Source organism: Mytilus galloprovincialis, chromosome 8, assembly GCF_965363235.1.
Source record: "Mytilus galloprovincialis chromosome 8, xbMytGall1.hap1.1, whole genome shotgun sequence".
Taxonomy (NCBI): Eukaryota; Metazoa; Mollusca; class Bivalvia; order Mytilida; family Mytilidae; genus Mytilus; species Mytilus galloprovincialis.
In genome coordinates this window covers 15,188,567-15,212,808 of record NC_134845.1, presented here as the reverse complement: position 1 = coordinate 15,212,808, position 24,242 = coordinate 15,188,567, and the positions used below count along the sequence as shown (strand labels likewise).

Sequence of the window (24,242 nt, the reverse complement as noted above, 5' to 3'; positions counted from 1 at the left end):
TAGAGTATGTTGTTATTGTCCTATTGGTTGATATATATCTTTGATTTATTGTGTAGTCGTTGGTTTGACACAGCAGCACAGATCCATAGAGTATGTTGTTATTGTCCTATTGGTTGATATATATCTTTGATTTATTGTATAGTCGTTGGTTTGACACAGCAGCACAGATCCATAGAGTATGCTGTTATTGTCCTATTGGTTGATATATATCTTTGATTTATTGTATAGTCGTTGGTTTGACACAGCAGCACAGATCCATAGAGTATGTTGTTATTGTCCTATTGGTTGATATATATCTTTGATTTATTGTGTAGTCGTTGGTTTGACACAGCAGCACAGATCCATAGAGTATGCTGTTATTGTCCTATTGGTTGATATATATCTTTGATTTATTGTATAGTCGTTGGTTTGACACAGCAGCACAGATCCATAGAGTATGTTGTTATTGTCGTATTGGTTGATATCTATCTTTGATTTATTGTGTAGTCGTTGGTTTGACACAGCAGCCCAGATCCATAGAGTATGTTGTTATTGTCCTATTGGTTGATATCTATCTTTGATTTATTGTGTAGTCGTTGGTTTGACACAGCAGCCCAGATCCATAGAGTATGTTGTTATTGTCCTATTGGTTGATATATATCTTTGATTTATTGTGTAGTCGTTGGTTTGACACAGCAGCACAGATCCATAGAGTATGCTGTTATTGTCCTATTGGTTGATATATATCTTTGATTTATTGTATAGTCGTTGGTTTGACACAGCATCCCAGATCCATAGAGTATGTTGTTATTGTCCTATTGGTTGATATATATCTTTGATTTATTGTGTAGTCGTTGGTTTGACACAGCAGCACAGATCCATAGAGTATGTTGTTATTGTCCTATTGGTTGATATATATCTTTGATTTATTGTGTAGTCGTTGGTTTGACACAGCAGCCCAGATCCATAGAGTATGTTGTTATTGTCCTATTGGTTGATATATATCTTTGATTTATTGTGTAGTCGTTGGTTTGACACAGCAGCCCATATCCATAGAGTATGCTGTTATTGTCCTATTGGTTAGTATATCTCCTATTGGTTTTGTAGTCGTTGGTTTGACACAGCAGCACAGATCCATAGAGTATGTTGTTATTGTCCTATTGGTTGATATCTATCTTTGATTTATTGTGTAGTCGTTGGTTTGACACAGCAGCACAGATCCATAGAGTATGCTGTTATTGTCCTATTGGTTGATATCTATCTTTGATTTATTGTATAGTCGTTGGTTTGACACAGCAGCACAGATCCATAGAGTATGTTGTTATTGTCCTATTGGTTGATATATATCTTTGATTTATTGTATAGTCGTTGGTTTGACACAGCAGCACAGATCCATAGAGTATGCTGTTATTGTCCTAATGAAGCATTATCGAATGGAGAAACAGGTTATGCTTTTCAAATGTATGACGATAAAGATGTTGATTTTTGTAATCCAACACAAGATGAAATAAACCAGACAGGAAAGAACCCTTCCTGTATATGTGAACACAAGATGGGACTGAAACCGGAGTTTGTAGGTAAATGCTAATGATCAAGATTACTTCAAATATAAGGTTTAATGTTTTCACCAGATCTATTTTCAGAATTTCAGTTTCAAGTTGATTGGCTTATTCAAATCAAACTTATAATTTCATGTAAATGTATGATTGTAGTGAACATAAGATTCAATGTTTAAAAGGGTCATTACCTGTCAAATTAATGTATACCGATTTGACTCCAATTCTCATATTTGATTATAACAGACTTAAACGCAAATCCAAATTATTGATAGTCTATAACAAACAGTTTACTATGTATGGACTCGATAATATTGATGAGCATTTTGTGTGTTTAATGTATTCCTGAGGTAGAAAACCCTTAGTATTAAAAACTTTTTGTTAACAGTTAATTTATTATTATGAACATATCAATGATAATTCAAGTCAGCACACAAGTGTTTTCCATGGGTTCTTGATTATTTCGGCTTATTTTTTTAATTGGGATTTTAGTCCAGTAGTTTCGATATATCAACATCTGTATTAGATGAGCAACTTTTTCAACCATTTGATATTAAATATTAAACAAGATTTTAAAACAATTAAATTAAAAAAAAAATCTAATTATGTTTCTTAGGATGTGTCCTGCCAAATAATAGCCATGTTAGTCAGGTAGAATGGACATGTGATAATGTATTCAGATCCCTCAATGTTAGCGTTTATACAACATGTATGCCTAGGTGTTCTAAAAACAGCATGATTCTAGTTAATCCTGGTGCTCAGTCATACAGGTGTGGAGAAAACAAAACATGGGACAACCAACCAACATCTGTTTACTGTCAAGACAAAATTGAAGGTATAAAGTTATAAAAAAAATATGATATTGATAAGATGGTTAAGGTTAAATAATTGTGATTCATGACATTGTAGATGTTCATATAAGATAACTAGACCTACAGAAGTACTGTATTTGATATTTTGCCAGAAGATAGGAGTATATAGTCTAGCCAAACTAAGTTTTAACCTCAAACTAATTGCAACAGAAAATGTTTGTGTTCTAATCCAAAGCATTAGGCCCCAAATATACACAAAAAAGTGCCATAAAATCTAACTTAAGGAAAACTCAAAATCAGCATTTTCAATTTCTTATGGAAATTGACATTGTCACAAATGAGTCTTTTTTGTCAGTTTTTGGTTGATTTGATTGGACCTTTAACTGTGTATATTTGGGGTATAATGCCAAAGATTAAAATTTAATAACATTCTGTTGCGATTACTTCAAGGTTAGGGTCAAATTTATGCTTGATTGACTTGACTAATAACATAGAACCCTATGTTTTTTTTTCTTTTTAAATATTACAACAACGATGGACTCATGAGGGCTTCAGTAATGACCATTGGAACGTATTGTCAACTTTTGTCTCAAAAATTAAGGGTAACTAATAACCTTGGCCTTTCACCTTAACTGTTTTCAAATTCCACAAATCATCAAAATTAAATAGAAATGAATGAATGCTAGAGGAGTTTTTAGGGAATATACTTATGCGGACTTTGTTTGGGAGACTTCAAACTGTCATCCTATCACAAACATTTCTTGTTCTTTTTGCATTATCCATTCCAACAGACACTTTTCATGGCTGCTTGATTATTTTGGTTTATTTGTGCTATTATATGTTATTTCAGTCGGGTAATTTTATAAATATCTTCAACAGATTAGCAGTTTTTTTATTATATATTTAGTACAATTTAAGATTTTCAAGCATTCAGATATACAACAATGTCGATTTTTCAGAATGTGTCCTGCCAAATAAAAGTCATGTAGAATGGACCTGTAACAATGTATTCGCATCCCTCAATGTTAGTAGTGTTACTATTAATACAACATGTATGCCTAGGTGTTCTAAAGACAGTATGGTTCTAGTTAATCCCGTTGCTCTGTCATACAGGTGTGGAGAGAACAAAACATGGAATAACCAACCAGAATTTGTTAACTGTCTAGACAAAACCGAAGGTATAAACTTATTACAGAAAGATGTATATGATATGTAGAAACATTTCTTGAATGATATTGATGAAATTGTTATGGTCGAATAGTTTTGATTCATAATTTTGCCAATGGACATATAATAACACTTGGTCAACAGAGGTAGGTGATAAAGCCATTATTGTGCATACTTGGTACTTGGTCATTTATATTTTTCGCATTTTCATTTTATCTTTAAAGATACTTTGAACAAACTTGGCAGAATCGATGAAGAAGGAAGAAAATCTACAAACACATATCGTTTCTTTTCATTCCGATGGTATAAAGCTAGGCGACAACTTCTGATCAAATAATATTATAACATCTATTAAACTTCAAGGCGACTTGAAGGCAGTGATAACTGGAAGACCTTTTACAAACTATCCTCATTAAATGTTGATTGGTCTGCCAATCTGTCTCAATGTCAACTCGATTTAGTTTTAAATATGCAATTTTATGAATATTTTATATTTTTAACTTTATCGCATGTTTTTTGTTATCTTTGAAGTTACCGTAAGAATGTGGCAATAAACTCATCATAGATACCAGGCTTAAATCATGTACTCCAGACGCGAGTTTCATTTACAAAATACGTATCAGTGACCTTCGAATAAAAAAAAAATACGAAGCAAAAAGTCAAATAAAACTTTGTCATCGGTTACTTAAATCCGAAAAAATTATAAGAAAAATATCGATAAAAAAATCATTCTTAAAGGGGAATTAAACATGTTATATCTATTATCTTTACAGATGTCACACAGAGTTGGGTATATATGGTGATTGTGATTATTCCGTCTTCATTTATTATTGCCATTATATTATTAATAACTTGCATGCAGAGGTTATGGCATCATTTTTGTTTACAGCGTAAGACACAGGTTTATTAATATTTTACCACCCAGGTTTTTAATCGTTTCTTTATATGAAAGACATCATCTAAATTTGCCGAATTCACATGTTTGTCAATCTATTTTCATTTTTTGACAAATTGTCGATACTGACTTTTAGATTTCTTTGGTTGATGTTTGTTAAATTGTTAGTTGCTTGAGATATCAAATGCACACATTTCCAATGATTTTGATTGAAGATAAACAATTTGAAAAACTTCTGACCTTTTGTTTGCAAATTGCCATTTATGTATGACAAGCAACTAAAGCCAAAGAATACCAGACACTCTGATGCTTATCTGATAGCAGCCTCTTAAATATTTGATCAACATTGTATATATTAGATGACCTAGCTGCGTCATGTCTTGTATAAAGGTATATCGTGAAGTTTTTTCTGTCATATATCTATTGTCATTGTCGTAATGTATAGGTTAAGCTACTGCTTTAAATAACTTTTTAATGCACAGGGGAGAAGGTTTCATTTCTCGGCTAGTTCGTATCTTACATATATAATATAATCAATCAGTGGTGTAAGGTTACATAATTAACTGGCAATGGTCATCTGACTTCCATCTCGTTTTCCTGGTTCATTGATAACTTAATTTTTCCAGTAGATGCATTTTCTCAGGTGTAAATTGTCTTTGATCCATAGTTTAACTGTTATGTGTTGCTTGTAATGGGTGTGCATATTCGATTTTAAAACAAACAAAAAGGTCAATCAAGATATAAAATACCCTAAACATAGTTTTTGCTATTTATGCCATAGGCATATAGATTTTATCAAAACTCAAATCACTTATTTAAGCATATTTAAAAATACAAAGTTTCGGACAAACAATGAACTCTTGCATCAATAAACTACTTTCATTTAGGAGGTAAATATCTAAAGTACAACACAATAAATCGACTGTCTGTTATATAAATGGCAAAAGAAACCAGAATCAAGTAAAACTTGCTTGAACGTAACAGTTACGGGACACTTTATTATTAAATACAGAACAAAAAAACAAGTAACTTTTTACTGGTTTAACTTCATTTGTTTGTTTTAAAAAATCGAAAATGTACGGATTAAAAATATATCCATAAAATGATTTTGAAATCCATAATATATTTTATTAGTATTCATAATTTAAAATATGTTACGGAAGTAATTAACAAAAGTATTAGAGCATACATTTTCAAAGAATCCAATAAGGTATATTGAATAATCATGGCAACTTAAAATTGAAAATTTCATCTTTGACAAAAGCTTCGTAAGAACTAAGCTTTTTAAATAATGCTAATGGTATTCAACCTTAGTAAATATGCAAACTTGCAGATTGTGTTTATAGGTAACATTATTTTGTAGTGAAAAACAAATTCTGCAGTTCAAGTGAAAACTGTTCATCAATCGGAATGGAAATGCTTCCAATATCTATAGAGTCTAAGGTTAACGGACAGACTAATGGTTATATGATATGTGAAACACAATTATCTAAGAATATCAGTGATGCATGTTCAACCAGAATAGACACAATTAGTTATGAAAACAAGGGAAGTGCAAGTGTTACAAATATCGATGAAGATGAGGAAAGGCATTATATTCCTGATTGTTTGACAATTGATCAAATGAATCCTTGGGTGGCTAGATTGGAGAAGGACATTACCAAAGAGACACGGTTGACACTGACTAGTACACAGTTGCCACTGATGAGTAATAATGATGGTATATATATATATATATCACTGTTTTAATACGACTGTAATAATGCTGAACCCCCTTAGTAACATCATATGACAATTTAGGGTTGATATTACTGGTGATTATTAATAAAATCTGTTTAAGATAAGAAAAAAACAAAAAACAAAAAAACAAAAAAAATAAAAACAAAAAATTACTTTTATGTATTATATCATTTGAATATTTGATGGTGAATTGATAATGAAAACTTAAATGTATCAACTGATAAGTTGAGTTGAAATTGTTTAAATTTAATATAACTTTTTTTTATAATTTTAATATAAAAGTAACTCAAAAGGACAACTTTTGTACATAACAAAATATTCATACATTCACAGAGTTTATTTTATAAATATGTACTCTAAAAGTTTACATATGACTGTACATTATGATAAGGAACATAGGATTTCATGCCAACATAGGACGGGGTGTATGCACTTGTTTTACTAATATGAGATAATGGATGACGATACAAGTTTTAAAATTATCATGTACAAACAGATGTTTTGAAGTTATCTTTTTATTTCTTTTTAGAAGCCTATGTAATCAGTGCAGACTAGAATCATAATTCTGTATATTTTGTTTTCTGAATGCATTACAGACCAGATTTTGTACAGAATTGTTTCTAATTGTTATTCACATATTTATATCTGTAGATACAAAGCCTAAACTGCCATCATTTGTAAAAGTAAGTGGAATAAAAGAAAGATACAGAGATGGGAAAATTTATTACAGTGTCATTAGAGGTAATACCAAATGTACATGATCTGCAACTGATTGTTCAATTGATTTTTTTAGTCAAATTTGGACAAAGTCAAGAATTGCTACATGTCTATTTCTTATTATTTGTTTCAATTTTGCCTTATGTTACTACTATACCTAGGATATTACCATTATAGTGACATCTCCAAAGGGAAATCAGTATACTAGTACTGGTAAGTATCAGAAAACATATAAATTGGTAAGAAAGAAAGTAAAGAAAGGTAATTGTAGAAAGTCTAGACAAAGCCTTATTCATGTAATATGACGAATCTGAATTGAATCTGTATGATAGTAGTTTTAAAATACCCTTATATAATTACGAAGATAAATGCCTCATTGTTTTTGTCACTACGGTAGAGGTCATTTCCAAACGAAAGCAGTTATTCAAATACTGCTATTTTGTTCGACTTTTACCAAACTTGGTTTTCATAATATTCCTGTAAATGGGAAAATTCTCCATTGATTTTAAGGGTTTTCTTTAATTATATGAAATGTGGACATTTGATTTGTTTCCAAATGATATCTTTTGAACCGTCTGTCAAACCTTTCCCTTACTCATCTTAAGAATATATGTAAGACAGAATTAAGAACAAGACCCTTATTAATTTTGGGTCAGTTGGTTCATGTTCTAAATCAATGTCTTTAAACATAATTTGAGACGAAGAAAAAATGTCTTTGAGCTATAAACCAGGTCAAAGATCACGAAATCAATTAATAGAATGAGATTGTGGATTTTGTTTTGGGACAAGTACAGTGTGGTATACTGTGGAGTGTAGATCCCACTTTCAAAATACTTGACATGAAAATGTGTCTAATAATAAACCCAAAATAACTTTAATATGGCATCAACTTAGATTTACTTTTAATAAGAGTTCGAAATGCATTGATCAAAAAGAACTTTTAGAGGGACTGAAAAAAAAAACTCAACTTATTCAAGTTTCAACTAAACAAGGTTTGACTGTACTTTCAGAAACTACAACTCTCAAATGCTAACTACTGGATTATGATTTTAATTGTATAATGTGGATGATTTTTGCAGGTAGTGAGATTGTTATAGTATCTAAAACAGTAGAAACAGATTCAGACTTCATTATAGATAGAGAATATGATGAACATAAACTTAATTATTATAAGATAAGATCAGCCAGCAAAAAAAATGAGGGTGTTTATAATTGGGAATTAAAAGACAATAATAAACAAGGGAAACTAACAGGAAGTTTTAACATTACAATTTGTGGTAAGTTTAATTTATCTACACGAAAACATGACGTAGCTGTTCTAAGAACTCGGTAGTTCGTCAACGTTTCTCTATATAAATATCGTCAGGTGTGCTCGACTTCAATCATAATTGAATAGGGTTGTCAGTGTTCCCGATGAGGGTCGGTGGTTCTTCTTTCATTCACTGATAAAAACTGACTGCCTCGAAATAGCATAATAGTGGGGCAAATGGCATTAAATACAATTTAATCAAAAATGAAAAAAGACACCAATGAAAATTACTAAACCAACAGTATAGACTATACAAAATATTTATCAAATATTTTATTAAGAAGAGGAGACAGTCAATTTCTGAATTGTTTACAGGAAAGATTGTTTTGTTCTGCCTGTGCCGAATGTAGTAAAAGGCAACACATGTGGATGTCCTACCCTGGCACATTTGTGTGTGTTCCAAATCCATAATTCAGTGGTAGTTGTTTGCTGATGTTTATTATGTTTTTTTTCGTATATCATTTTGAACAAAATTTATGCTGTCAGTTTCCATGCTTCAATTGCTTATTCTTATCGACTTATGATTATTTGCAAACGGAATACCGCTGCAGCCTATATTCACATGTTTAACCTATAACTGATCTCTGCTACAAAGTTATTTTATTTAAACTCATACCATATATTCTTTTATTAATGGTAATATGGTAAAGACAGCTACAGTGTGAACTATTTGTATAAAGCATTATATTTCAGATCGTACAAAACTTTGATAACTGTCATTTCCTATTGTCATTTATAAAAATTTGAATTTCTCAGATAAAATAAGACCAGAGCCCGTCGGTGGCAGTAATATGTCCTTTTCGTTCATCAGTTTAGATATTGATTCGATGGACACAGTTGAAAAAAAAGTAATGAATGGTGAGTTATATTATATGTTACAGGCTAAATATTCGAATAAGTTCAACATGACGATGGCCAAGAAACTTTATCAGTACATTCATCGATCATCAATAAAGGAAACAGTAGTATACCGCTGTTCGAAACTCATAAATCGATTGTGGAAAAGCAAATCCGGGTTACAAACTAAAACTGAGGGAGATGCATCAAATATAAGAGGAGAACAACGACAAAACATTAAATGTAACAAACACAGAAACGAACTATAATATAACTATAGCCATTTTCCTGACTTGGTCAGAGACACTTTAAGAAACAAATGGTGGGTTGAACCTGGTTTAATGGCATGTCAAACCTCCCGCTTTTATGGCAATGTTAAATATAACAATAAAATGACAACACTATATGACAGGACTACAAGACAAATAAATGGTAGAACATAAAATTGAGAATGGTAATGGGGAATATGTCAAAGAGACACCAACCTGACCAAAGAGCTGACAACAGCCAAAGGCCACCAATGGGTCTTCAACTCAGCGGGAAAATCCCGCACACGAAGGTGGTCCTCAGCTAAATAAAATTATGTACCAGTTCAGTGAAAATGGACGTCACACTTAACTCCAAAACATATATATAAATGAACTAAAATTAAAAAAACTTTCAAGACTTACAAAGGCCAGAGGCTCCTGACTTGGGACGGGCGCAAACATGCAACGGGGTCAAACATTTTTTGTGACATCTCAACTCTCCCTTATACCTCTAGCCAATGTAGAATAAAGAAAAACATAGAAATATGCACAGTAAAACTCAGTTTAAAAGAAGTCCTAGTCCGATGTAAGAATAGGTAACAAAAGAAACTAAGCAAAATGACAATGTTACATAAATTAACAAAGGAATACTAGCAGTTACTATTTGTTTATACTGACTTCATCCGCTTGAATACCAGTTCACCTTGGCTTGCTCGCTTGATATTATTGCTTACAATGGCAGTATCTAAAACAAAAAGCCACTATTCAATGTGATAGATTAATTATATATATTATGGACAACTTTATAACATTATATTTTGATCTCCATTGCAGATGGTTGTCCAGATAGCCCATCTCTACAATGTCTTCCTGAGATCAATAGTCCGTCTTCCTCGATTAGATTGAATAGATTAGAAAGTTCTGAAAGATATCATGCTATTTCTGACAATAGCTGTAATGGTGCAAAAAGTTCAAAGGGACAAGACGAAATAACTGAGATTAAAATAGGTAATTTATAATATGGACATTAATTTGGAGTTTTTCCCAGCATCAAATGTAATTTTCTCTTGATAATGATGAGCATTTTTGAAGAAATGGTGATATTTTGAAAGATAAGCGCTGTTTGAAAATGTTTAATTGCTTAAGTTTTAATTCTGCTTTTGACTTTTTTAAGGTGTTTAGTCTCGCTTTCGACTCAGTATGCAAGTCCGAGGTATAACTATACGACTATGGCAGCGGCAACTCCTGTCAACACCTTTCTGTCAATAGGAAAATGTCCCCCTGACCTCTACCTAATTTATTGAATCCGTGATCAAGGTTAAAGTTTGTGATTGGGTCCGTTTCTAAAATACTGTAATTGTAGGTTACCTATATTTGATGTCAGGGCCGTAACTGGGGTTCGAATTCAGGGGAGGCAGGGGTTTGGGGGCTGCCGATTGAGGCGCCCAAGATAGGGGGTTTTGGGGCGCAGCCCCCCCCCCCCCCCCCCCCCCCGCCGATTTTTTTTTCTCTCAGTCAATGGCTAAAAATGACCCGTTTTAATTCGATTTCCTTACTTTAAGAAACGTCAGTTTTGCTTGAACCTGGAAGCAATTTTTATGCAAAAACAAGCTGAGATTGCTGTTCGGGGTGAGCCAAGGCTCCGTCTTGAAGGCCGTACTTTGACCTATAATTATTAACTTAAAATTCATCGTGGCCGCCGATTTTTTCTCTCTTAGTAAAATGGCTAAAAATAACCCGTTTTCCTTCGATTTCCTGACCGTGACTGTAAGAAACATCAGTATTGCTGGATCCTGGGATCTGTATTTAAAGATTTTTTTTTTGCTAAAGAAATAAAACTGGTAAGTTTAATAAAGAACATATAAAGCAAGATGATCCGAGAACACAATTATTTCGTAGTGCATTTCTTTTAGAACATAAATGAAAATAAAAAAAATCCCACCTGCGCTTTTATTTCTCAAAGAAACTTTTACAGTGTGTTGTACTACTTTTGGGACAAATTATATCAAAATTATAGAAAACTTCATCGGCTCTAACTCAAAATATGGACAATTTTATGTTTAGGGCGTCTTGAAATCTTTTGACAGCTTCCGAAGTGCTAATTTTCAACCTTTTTCAGCTGGACCAAATCACTACTTTCCTTTAAAATTCAGGACCCAAATTTTTTTACAGTGTAGTTTCACCCCCCTACTTGCAATTTGAGGCATTAAACATGGAGAAATAAATTTGGAAGGGGTATAAAAATTAATGGCAAGTAACCCACTGTCAACACTAGGAACAACGAAAATCAAGGGACGACAATTGTGGTCTCGGACCAGATTAAAGAACGCAAGATTTTTTTTTATCGAGGACCTTGAATTTCAATATTGTTGAAAGCTGAACAGACATGTTAATAACTACAACCAGGTACTTTCTATGCTAGTTTATACTTAGTATAGAAAGTCCCTGCTACAACAAATGGGAGGCATTGACCATAATGTTCTCGCACGATCGGGAGACGTTAAAAAACGACCCAACAGCTGATTCAGCCGGTAATGAATTTCCGATATCTTAAAAGATTCACAATACAAAGGTAACTTCCTCTGCTTAATTGAGCCCCTAAATAAATGTGAATAGTTATGTTTTATTCAAAATTGTCGAAAGCAAAGTTTCGTATGTGTTCTCGTAGGAATACTGAATAACAGACGGACGGCCACGAAAAAAATAAATAAAATAAATACTGAAACGGTTCACTTTCGATCAAAAATCCGGAAAATGACAGACATATCACGTATCATGATAACAATGTTAAAACTGTAAACTAGTGTTGTTTGTAATATAAATTCAAGTTCTTCGTGTATATATTGTCAATATTTCATTTCATTACTTCAAAAAAAATTTGGTGTAGAAAATTCAGGGGAGGCAGTTGCCTCCCCTGCCTCATAGGTAGTTACGGCCCTGGATGTATTGAATGATTGTAAGGGGAATATGTTTATCAAGCAGGTTTCAGTTGACCTAAACCTTATCTTCATGGTTTATCTGGTCAATGTTTAGTTTTCGTGTTTTTCAAGTACAATTGTTTGAAAAATTGTAGGGTGTACACTTTGGTCTAGCCGGTATCATCTGACCTTGACCTCATTTACATGGTTCATTGGTCAATGTTAAGTTGTTTTTTTTTTAGTGGTTTGCTCTGTTTCTCAAATACTTAAAGCAAGATGTCGGCTATATTTTGTGTATAGAGTAATAAAATGGAGTATCTGGCCTAGACCTATTTTTTCTGGTTCATTGGTCAATGAGTTTTCGTAATATGTCGGTTTTTCAGATACTATAATCAACAAGTAAACTTTATTTGGTGTATGAAATGATTGTAAAGTGTACATATCTGTTTGTTGGTTCATCTGTCAATGATCTTATTATTATAAACTTAACATGATTTCATTTCAGAATCAATAATGGAGAAATGTAACAGATGTAATCAACAATTAAAAAATGCTTTGGATGATTTTACTTCTTCAAAATATTTGAATAATATGTGTCATATGCTGGACCCTAATACACAATATGATTCACAATGCTGGGTTGGATTTGTGAAATTTTATAGAATAATAGAGGGATACAGAATAGACAATATAAAGTAAGCACGTGATAAGATTTGTCACATGATTTTGTCAACTTTGTTTGGGAGTTTGTATGCATCAGTTAATTCAATAGAAGAGTATTGTGTTTATATTTGTTTGCTTGATTTAGTGTGCTAATAACAGAAATGACACAGACATGATATCAAAATTTAACTTCACCACAAGATATCTCAGGAAGTGGTCATTGCATAGAGGCTAATGGTAGCAATATAAGAATGCTACACCACAACACTATTTAACATAACCATTATACGGATAAATTTTGGAGCCAATTGAATAATTGTACAACTGACAGAGGGCGACTATATATAATTTATACCCTGTATTCGATTTATGGGACGTATTATAGTATACCACTATCTGTCTGTCCATTTGTCAGTTGGTCAACACTTTATATAATATCTCAACTTTGATTTCATTAATTCTCAGGTATTTTAACCCAAAATTATCAATAAGTAAAGAAAGCTTTCTTTCTGTTTTAGTTTTTTTTTCATGTCTTCTGTTTTATATAGTTACCAGACTTGAATTCTCAGAGTAAGGATATTAAATACCAGCAACCAATCATCATATTTTTAATACACAAGGACAAAATTATGTTCTTCCTTCTGCTTTAACACAAGACTAGCTATGTAAATATAATATTGCCGATTAATATTTTATGATATATATTTCTAAAGGTATCACAAGAAAGGAAACCCAGAAGATGGTCACATGATGTATATTCTCCACCAATATCTACCTCCACATGACTTCAGAATAGGACATTTGGTATATTATTTCTCACAGGAAGATTCACGAAGAGAAGATGTCCTATTAGAGATTAAGAAGTTTCACAAGAACTGTTCTTTCTGTGATATGTTTATAAATACGACTAAATGTTAATTTGATTGAAATGTAATTATTTTGTCCTCATTTCATTAGATAAACATTTTTTGTCCTATTGATTGCATTTTCAAAACTTTGAAGGCATAATTTCATTGGGTGACAATGATCAAGAACGGAAACAAACGGAAGTAGAACAAAACCTTTTAGGAATTTTTATTCTCAATCCTCTTCAATTTCGTACTTTATTTTGGCCTTTTTAACTTGTTTGTATTCGAGCCTCACTGATAAATCTTTTGTAGACGAAACGCGCGACTGGCGTAAATACAAAATTTAATCCTGGTACCTACAACAACTGGGTCGATGCCACTGCTGGTGGAGTTTTAATTCCCTGAGGGTATCACCAGCCCAGAAGTCAGCATTTATGTGTTGACATGAATTTTCATTGATATGGTCATTTTTATAAATTAACTGTTTACAAAACCTTTGAATTTAGAAATACTAAGGCTTTTTTTACCTCAGGAATAGATTACCTTAGTTGTCTTTGGTAAAACTTTTAGGAATTTTGGTCCTCGGTGCTCTTCAGCCTCGTACTTTATTTGACCTCTTAAACTGTTTTGGATTCGAGCGTCACTGATGAGTCTTTTGAAGACGAAACGCACGTCTGACGTTAATACAAAATTTAATCCTGGAATCTATGATGATTTTATGTCATATCATATAGTTGCTGATGTTTTTATGTAAATTATACATATGTTTTGCATGAGCGTTCCTGGTGAGAGTGAATACAGAAAAGTACGTCGGGCGCACGAAATTTCTGAAATGTTATATTCTTGGAATATCAACTAGACAACTCAGAATTCACAAAACGATTGCTATTCTTGAATTTGTTATTGGAACCAAAGTAGACAAAGTTCGTAGGAAGTAGAAATGTGTTTCGACCTAGAACAAGAAAGAGCCGTATGCATACATATTGTAACCAACTATACCAAGAGATGTGGTATATTTATTAGAAACAAAATGAACATTTTGAGAAGAACATTGTTATAAACATAATCTCACATAAAAGATAACTTAATCGATCATTCAAAAGTGTAAACACTGTTATCGATGATCACTAAAAATTCTATAACGTACCCTTATAGATACAGCTTCTGGTGTACCTGTTAAATACATGTAATACACTAAGGCGGCATGAATCAGATGCGAATACTTAAAAATTCGGAAAATCTGTAAGAGTATATAAGATCTATAGAGCATCACACCATTTGAATGACCAGCCTAGATAAAAAAAAAAACCTTGTCTTGTCTTTGTTCAAAAGTACTCGGATTGGAACAAAAAAATCTCTGAATCTGACATGATCAAGATACTTTATTTCCTGCAATCAATGACAACAAATTCGTTACGTATTGAGGACGTGATTTTCCAAAAACGATCGCCATTTATTTCAATTGGAATCAACGGTGATCTTCTTCTTGTCGACTTTTTTCTTTATCCATATGAGGCTGGTTTCATACTGGAGCTTCTTAGAAAGATTGTGAAGAAACAAGCATTATCTTCCACGTTCCGCTATATATACATGATGTCCTCGAACTACATAATTAAAAGCTTATTGACTTTGTAAATCGATCTATCCAATCGAACCTTTAATTAGGGGATACAACAGATACAGTTATAAGAACAAACATTTACGTCAAAAGAGATGATTACAACTTCTCAATATTTAATTTTTCCATTTCTATGTAGCAATATTCCTGAAGCACTTATATATGGAAGCAACATTCCTGCACCGCCTACATATGGAGTATAATATCACAGTTGGTGCGATATTTCAGAGCTTGCATTTCCTACCGCGATTTCCTTGCTATACAGATGCTGCTAGCTGAACAACTAAATAAAGAGTTCCAAGTGGTGAAATTGAAATCATCACTTCGAATATTTGACGGACTCATGAACGGCTAGTAAACGTACGGTCGAATTCTATTAAAAGATCTAAAGAATTGTTTGTAGATTACACCGTTTATTATAATGAGTGTGACTTATCGAATAAGACTTATCATCAGGTTTGTACTTTCAACAGCAACACGTCGGTGTCATATGTGGAGCATGATCTGCTCACCACTCTGGGTTATCTACCAGTTTTGATGGGGTTCGTGTTTCCCAGTCTTTTGTTATATATGTTGTGTTTTTGTGTGCTGTTGTTTGCTGCTGTTTGCTTTTTTTGCCATTGGATTGTCAGTTTGTTTTCGTCTTATTAGTATGATTGTCCTTGTAGTATATTTCGCCGTACGTATACAAATGCAAATAATTTTATTAAACCAATCGAGGTGTTCTCTGAAGAAATAATAAAAAGAAACCCTAACAAACTAACAAACTAACAAACTAACACGACAAGGAAATAAAAAAAAGCATGGATTCCGAAAAAATACATCAACATAGCTTCAAGCATTGCATTAATATTTACGGTTTAAAAAATATTCATACGTATATATAATTTAAAGCTTCTGTTTTTTCTTTGTACGTATACTTGACTTTTGTTTTAGTTGTTGTCAAAAATAATTTTGAAATAATGTCTAACATCGCAGCATGATCCTTGTAAGCCAATTTTTTATGGAAATTAATAATCTTCTTCTTTAAACATAAAAACAATCTTCCAAATAAATAGTGTAAGTGTAATATGATTAAACAATTCAGTGTACAACATAACTCTTGACCTATTTTTAATCAGGAAATGAAAAAAAAAGTTCTCCTATAAAAGTACATTACAAGGGAAAACCCTTGTATTCTATATATTTGGACTAAGCAACGTTGTATTCAAGGTTATGAATTTTCCTCCTTTCTTATAGACTTCTTGGGACTGACCATGTTAATGTCGCTACATACGGGTTTTCTTTTAAAATTGTGAATAACCCATTGTCCATAGAAGTGGTTTATCTGTTTCTATTTCAACAGATTCAGTCTGATCAGACTCATAAGTGTTTGATGTACTAATCAATTCACCAAACTTAAGACGTTGTTTATTTAGATTCCATTTAAGACCGGTAGTAAAAACAGATTCACATGGTTCTCCCATGGGTACCAAGCCGCACCAGTCCTCTCGAAAAGAAGATTTAACTGATATTTTGTATGATCCTTCTTTTAGAAGCACAGCAAGGTTATTCTCTGACATTAGATAAATTGGTATTGAGAAGTCAAAATGAAATAATGTGTCAATATTGGCAAAAATTTGATCAAGTCGTCCACCAAAAGCACCTAACACAATAACACAGCTTGCATTCATTTTAAGAAGTTTCATCTTCTCTGCAAGTAATTGTAAAGCTTTTGTAAAGTCTGTATAATTCTGATCAGGTGTTGATACTATTTCCACACCTTTAGTTTCAAAGAATTCCTTAACCCCTGGCCTCATTGAATCAAAGTCGCCAGAAATTAAATCGGGGAGATAACTTTCGTCATTCTTCGATAAATGATCATACAGTTCATTGGTACCACCATCTACCGAAAGCTTGTACACAGATTTATTCCATAGAAACTTAATTAGTTTCAGGTCGGGATTAAGAGGTCTGTTCAGCATAACAATGATGCATTTAGAATTGTTAGACTCCAGTATTCGTAAAGGTTCAAGCAGTTGTGCCATTTTCCCAAGCCAGTCTGAAATGATAAAATAACAGCAAGATACACATTTGTAGTATCTACAATTACGATTAATTTATACTTGAAAAAAGATGTAAGTCTTAAAATTGGTTCTTAGGCTAAACTGCTTTGTATTGTAAAATAAAAATATGATTATACAGGCAAGTGTATTTCCAACCTAAATGAAGCATGATGTCGGTTTTGTAGCAAAAGGAATGATCTATCAAAATTATTGACAGAAGTCCTTTCCATATTTTGTCATGCTGATTGCATAAAGATATTGGTCCATCTGCGGCATGTAAGTACTGTGTACGTCATGTACGTAATATTGCGAAACTGATGACCTACAATCATTTTGGGCATACAAAAGAGAAGTCCTAGAAACTGCATTTGTAGACATATGGGCGTTTTTCAATAACAACGCGAATTCTTGTCCCAGCCACTTAAAAAATAATGTGTTTGATCTTTACAAGTATTTTTTTGTGCAGTCAGTACATTGAATTAGATTTAACATTTTTAAGCAAAGAAACATACTGTTTTAGAGGGCTTAATAAGATATTGATTCCTGAATGGTTCAAAATCACAAAAATGGCATGTCCCTAGACCCCCTGTTCAAAATTCATACTCTAAAATATTGTAAAAAAGGTAAGTAATATAAGTTCTTTAAGTATTCAATAGTATTTGTACAGCCAGTATATTTTGATTAACATTTTTTTACAAAGGATTTTCAATCTTATACATGTAAGGTTTGTCCCTGACATTCCTTACAAAATGTCCATTACAAAACGAAGTCATTAAATTTTGCTACTAAACAGTGTTATCAAATCAATGTTTGCAAGATATATACACATTAGGGTCTTAAAAAAGAAGTGATGCTTTTAAAACGGCAGTTAAATTGTTGGCAAAAAAAAATTGAGCACATCAAATGGACCAGAGTGATACCGTATTTTTGTTAATGTCCACTACGAAAAGAGTCATATCCCCTTCAGTATCTGTTTTTTTAATTATGAAAAAAAATATCAGTGTACAGCTTAGTACGTGCTTTGGTGAATAGAACCATTCTTGTTAATATTGCAATATAGGGATTGTGGGGAAAAAATATAATAATAATATGTGAATATGTCCACTACGAAACGGTCACCTACGAAACAAGTATGGGTGAAAAACATTTCGTAGTGGACACTACCACTACCATGCAGTCGTTTTTTACTGGTTTTTTTTTTTACTATTTTTTTTTTTTTAAATATATTCGTGCAAAACAAATAACAAGGGTTAGTTTCATGTAATTTTTTTCAGTATGTTTTATCAACATAGGATATTAGGGTTGATGTCAACTATGAAACTTTTTGTCCACTACGAAACGGTTGTGTCAACTACAAAACTCATCAAAATGTCCACTACGTAACATGAGTTGAACCTTCATATCTGAAGTGCTGTCTAATCTTTATCGATAAAAAATGGTTCTTCAAATGTCCCCTACGAAACAGTCCATGAATTATGAAAATAATATCATTTTAAAGAGTATTTAAGATTGCACTTTTTATTTACAAACAGGTCTATAATAGAGGTATTCAAAATAACTCTTGAAATAAAATTTTAGACAAGTTGATTTTCCATTTTTTTTTTTTATGTCTGAAATTCACACTTTTATTGAAAAACGCCAACATATATTGCAATATACATTATGATCAGACTATTTGAAGATCTTTAGAAATGGAATCACACGGGTTTACTTAACTTTAAAAAAAACAATCTTCACTTTATACCTTAAAAATTAAACAAACAAAAAATACATAATCGAAGAAAGCAATTCAGTTAATATTAAGAAGTATCTCTTCATCTTTATATCTTTACATTAAAGAAACTGTATTACTATTGACGGCTATAAGTTACATGTTCATTGAATACACATATTCTCTAGCCTTAATGTAACTCTATTGTAATCTATGACCCCCTTGGGCCCGCCTCTGAGATTCAAGCCAAAAGCCTATAATCCATTAATTGTTTTTGATTGCCGTCTACATCAAAAAGAAGATGTGGTATTGAAACAACTCTTCGCAAGAGACCAGACGACACAAAAATGAACAACTATAGGTTCCCGTACGGCCTTCAACAATGAACAAAGCCCAAACCGCATAGTCAGCTAAAAAATAACACAGAAATGACAAATGTAAAACAATTCATAAGAGAAAACTGACAGCCTAATTTTTGCAAAAAATAGTGAACACAAAAATATATATGGGTCATTTTCAAAAAATGTCGAATTTTGAAATTGAAAAATTTATTAAAAGTTACTTATTCAAACAACCCTCTACATAAGCAAATCAAAACAAACAGTACTTTAAGAACAACATATTAAAAGATGCAATCTTAATGATATCATACAAGAATGTCTTGAAACATTTTTTGTTCGGTGGTACAATATTTTGTCTATCCTGTTACCATTTTCAAAAGAAATTTTGGGTTATTAAGGAAAGGTTTAGATAAAAAGTTAAGCTTGTTTTACGTTACCAATTAGATGGTTTTCAAGAGAATAAACTTCTATATATATTCATTCTGTAAAATAATAGATTATTTGCCAATTTTCTAGGTTGTACTGAAAAATGGCTCTTAAAATTGGTTTTCAAAGGTTGTAAAAATTACCACCAGTAATGCAAGTCTAAGATAGCAATTTATATTGTTCGGCCTTTTTTCACCCTTTCAAATAAACCCAACATCAAGTAAATCCCTCATAAGTTAATTTACTTTTCTCTTTATTTCGTTGGTAACAGGAACGTACGTTTCTGATATATCACTATATAAAAGTCTATCCTGTTACCTTTTTGTCTATCCTGTTACCGATATCAGTATTGCACCTGAAAATGCTTAATTGGGAAGATTAAGACGTTATAACCTTAAGGTGAGTTCAAACAATGAAATATTTCATTCGTTTTCCACCTACATGTTAAGATAAAAAATTTAACGACGTTTTTGTCTATAATTGTCTATCCTGTTACTGTAACCATAGCAACCATAGTAACAGGATAGACATAACAGGATAGACAAATTTCTTCGTTTTTGATTGCTGTTGTGAAATAACTACTCCCTTTGGTGAAGTGATTATGGTTTTCTATTGTGAATTTGGTTTCCAACACGTTATTGCACTTTTTACAACCATACTGCTAGTGTAATTAATCAAAATGGTTGGTAACAGCATAGACATGAAAAAAAGTACGCTCTATTTTTTTCACTAAATGTCTTGAAATTTCTTTTCTCTACACTGTCGTTCAAGAAACGAGGCGTTTTAAATGTAAAGATTACTTTGCATTTTTGAAATCAACACTGACTGATTCAATATTCATAGGGAGAATAATTTAACGACTGATTTAAGTAGCGGTAACAGGATAGACATGAACCTCCTGTACGCTGATTGAATTTAGTTTGTAGATAATCTGTTACATACAATGATAAAGAAGCTACCTTTTTTCGTTAGAATTATAATTAACGTTCTTAAAAAGTCCCTTTTGCAGATATCAAGGCGATCAGAAAATCGGAAAAAAATCATTTGAAATGTGTTTTTCTGACAATGTACGCACACAAATACCCCCAAAATCGGACTTAAATGCAGTTTAATCTTATCAAAATAGATGTAAGGTGTGTTTATTATTAATGTTCTGAATCACAAATCCGACAAGCTTTCATTTAAACCATTACAACTGAAATTTCCATTAGAAATAAAAAATTTAGCATGGGTGTACTGAAAATTCGACATTTTTTGAAAATGACCCATATAACCACTGATTACAAGCTCCTGGCTTTAGAATTTGGCGGGATTGAACATGTTAGCGGGCACCTAACCCACCCCTAACCGTACATTGATTGTCGTATGGTAAACATTTTCTAAAATGCTATCAAATTAGATATTCGGACGTGTGTATCTGTATGCTCATATTTGCATCTGTCGAGTTAATGTATTTCTACCAATTCAACTTTCGTATTCATAAAGATTTTTTTTTACATGTACAAAATACCTCCAAAAGTGTTTCGACAATACAACGGATATTATGGGTTGCTGTCTGCATGTTATGGTGGTAAATTATTAATTTTTTAAACATGCATATTGGTTATAATCATATCAAAGCATTATTTCATACACGCAAAATTCATTGACAAACGCAATATTGTGTCAACGAAGCGTACAGTATAAAAAGGTGTAATGACAACGAAGAGTACACAACATGAAAATAAAGACACTTTAAAACGTGTATTTTTTTTTGTTTCTAGACACAACACAAACATACGACCTTTATAAGTTTGTAAATTTTAACTATGAAATTTTCAAAAATGTATGTTATAAAAACTATGAGGTACAACAAGAAACATTAAGTTTTGAATATTTAAAAATACCAAGCACGTTTAAATATCATTGATATCGTCGTGCGTTATTTGATGTTTGTATATAAAAATTCCACATATTTGAAAAAACCTTTTAGTAACTAATGAGTATTATGGCAAAGAATATATTGGAGCAAAATATCCGAAGAATAGATATTGGATTTTCTTTAAAAGTATTAATTTCTTACTGTCTGAACTCAGTGTTACACGATGTGTTCGATTCGAACGCGTCAACGTCCGGTTTCATCTGTATCGGGGTTATACAGGGTGATTTTGATATATTTTGTAATTTTTTCTGTCATGGTTTCTCACATCACTGCATATTGATAAAATTTCCTTGAAAAATATATATACACATAAAAACTTGGGCTTTACTTTTTTGTCTAGTGCCAACTGGACTGACCATATAAGAGATATTTATACTAAAGCCATCAAGCGCATTAAAATATATATATATATATATACTGATCCATTAAACAAAAATTGACATAGCTTTACCAAAGAACTCTATTTTGCCTTTATTAGACCATAGATATAATAGTCATCTATGATTAGATCCATTTTTGAGTTTGGGAACATTATTTTAGGATAACTGTAAAAAAAGGTGTTTTTGAAGAGTATATTTACACCATGTCTGAAAATACCATTATAGCAGGAACATGATTTATATATTAACGTTAAATCTGGGAACAGTATATCTAACATATATGTTCCTGGTTAATATATGTGGTGGTGTTTAACGACCTTGACTGGCTATACAGCCCTCGCACGGTCGGATTCCTGGTTAAATATACTGTTTCCAGATTATATAGACAGTTGTCCCGGTTTTCATAAATGTCGTAAATTGACACTCATACATCACAGGCACTTGTCTCAGAAAAAAATTTCCCATATACCTTAATATAACACGTGTTATATAAAGGTATAAGAGGGGAAAAAAATTCTGAGACGAGTGCCTGTGTCATACATGTATGCAAATAAATAAAAAAATAAAATAAAGGCAAAGCAAAGCATTGAAGCAAAACTTGAGCCCTATTCAACACATAAACTAATCCCTACCTTCTTAAAGGTTCTCATCAGCTGTGACCTCTATAACACATGTTATGATTATGATATATATGTGATGGACGTATTGTTTTAGTATTTAAAGAACAAGTGGAAACTATTGGCAATTTGGGCCGAGTTTAAAAAGTACGAGTTTGTACACATTTGGTACGAATTTGTCAGTTCAATATGTCTTTGATGTAAACAAACAGGAGAAGAACAACACATGCCAGTGTAAACAAAGAAGAAAATGTGTAACAATTTAAAGATGACATTTTTTCCATGCGGCTAAGTACTAAACTCTTAAAATATTCATTATGGGCTGTGTACTAGGATCAAAGAAACACGGTGTGTAAATTATTTATAATACATGTAATAAGGATGTTGACTGTTGTTATGTAAATGAGTCCTTAAGTTTTAACAGATAGTTTAATATTTTACCTGACAGTAAAGTCCAAGACACACGTTCTTATGTCTCCATCACATGTGTAAAATATGTTTATCCTGTTCTAGATTCAGTACTGATATATATCATTATAGAGTTATTTAGTCGTTTCTGTCTCCCTACAAATCTCCTCTTCAAGGAGCACCTTCCTTTAAATTTTAAGAGATCTTTTAAAAATAAATACTGTTGAATATTAGTTAAAACATCCAATAGCAAACGTTGATATTCTACATCAATATAGGAATCAGTTAGATCAAACTATATTCCTTTAATGTTAGTTAAAGCAAATTCCCATGTACAGGGATATTCAGTGACTCCCTTCTATTACAGATCCAACAGTACCTAGATGTGCAGGAAATAATTATCCTAGAAATCCAGCTTATGCCAACCAACCACAAATGAATCCAGGTAAGACTTCAATAAGTATTAATAAGATATGATGCAAAATGCAGAAGATACCATACATTAATTTTGCTATCTTTTTTACTCAAATTCATAGTTCATGTTGTTGTTATTTATTAAAAGAAATCTAGAAATACAAAAGGAAAAATGTACATTAAGTCACAAAATTTTAGTCTCAAGTGATGAAATTTTAGTCTTGATTTTTGCATCTATATATATGTACAATGTATACCGATCTCCCTTTTACACTTACCTTTATACAATGCCTTTTATTCATTCAAAGATTTTTCATGGCAGGTGCGGATCCAGCCATTTTAAAAAGGGGGGTTCCCAACCCAGAGTAAAGGGGGGGTTCCAACTATATGCTCCCATTCAAATGCATTGATCGGCCAAAAAAAGGGGGGGTTTCAACCCCCGGAACCCCCCTTGGATCCGCCACTGCATGGACAAATTGTATCTTTTACCTATATATTCATTGTTTTTCCTGTATTTTGTTGCTTTGCCACTGAGAGGAAAACAAAATTCATCAAAGATACCTGTCTTACCTTTACAATTTGGTTTGCCAGACTGGCTTTTCAGCTACACAATACTTATTAGTTGTGTCACATCAAAAGAGTTTGAAGACCAAATAAAATCATTAGAAACCA

General features: G+C 32.2%; 1 protein-coding gene and 1 pseudogene across 2 annotated transcripts; one reads left to right on the top strand and one right to left on the bottom strand.

Moving 5' to 3' along the window:
* The first annotated feature begins 1,267 nt into the window (after positions 1-1,267).
* On the top strand, positions 1,268-13,817 carry LOC143085146 (uncharacterized). 2 transcript variants are annotated; one of them, XM_076261331.1, is made up of 11 exons: positions 1,268-1,556; positions 2,152-2,370; positions 3,307-3,525; positions 4,288-4,404; positions 5,773-6,129; positions 6,801-6,890; positions 7,946-8,143; positions 8,932-9,033; positions 10,095-10,268; positions 12,684-12,873; positions 13,555-13,817. In XM_076261331.1, exons 1-11 carry the CDS (start codon positions 1,295-1,297, stop codon positions 13,757-13,759), a joined length of 2,133 nt encoding a protein of 710 aa, XP_076117446.1. In that variant the 5' UTR covers positions 1,268-1,294; the 3' UTR covers positions 13,760-13,817. The 2 variants fall into 2 exon arrangements, with proteins under 2 accessions (XP_076117446.1, XP_076117447.1); XM_076261332.1 differs by lacking the exon at positions 4,288-4,404.
* A 2,579-nt stretch (positions 13,818-16,396) lies between these two features.
* LOC143085145 (thiamine pyrophosphokinase 1 pseudogene) lies at positions 16,397-23,306 on the bottom strand (annotated as a pseudogene).
* Between the last annotated feature and the right edge of the window lie 936 nt (positions 23,307-24,242).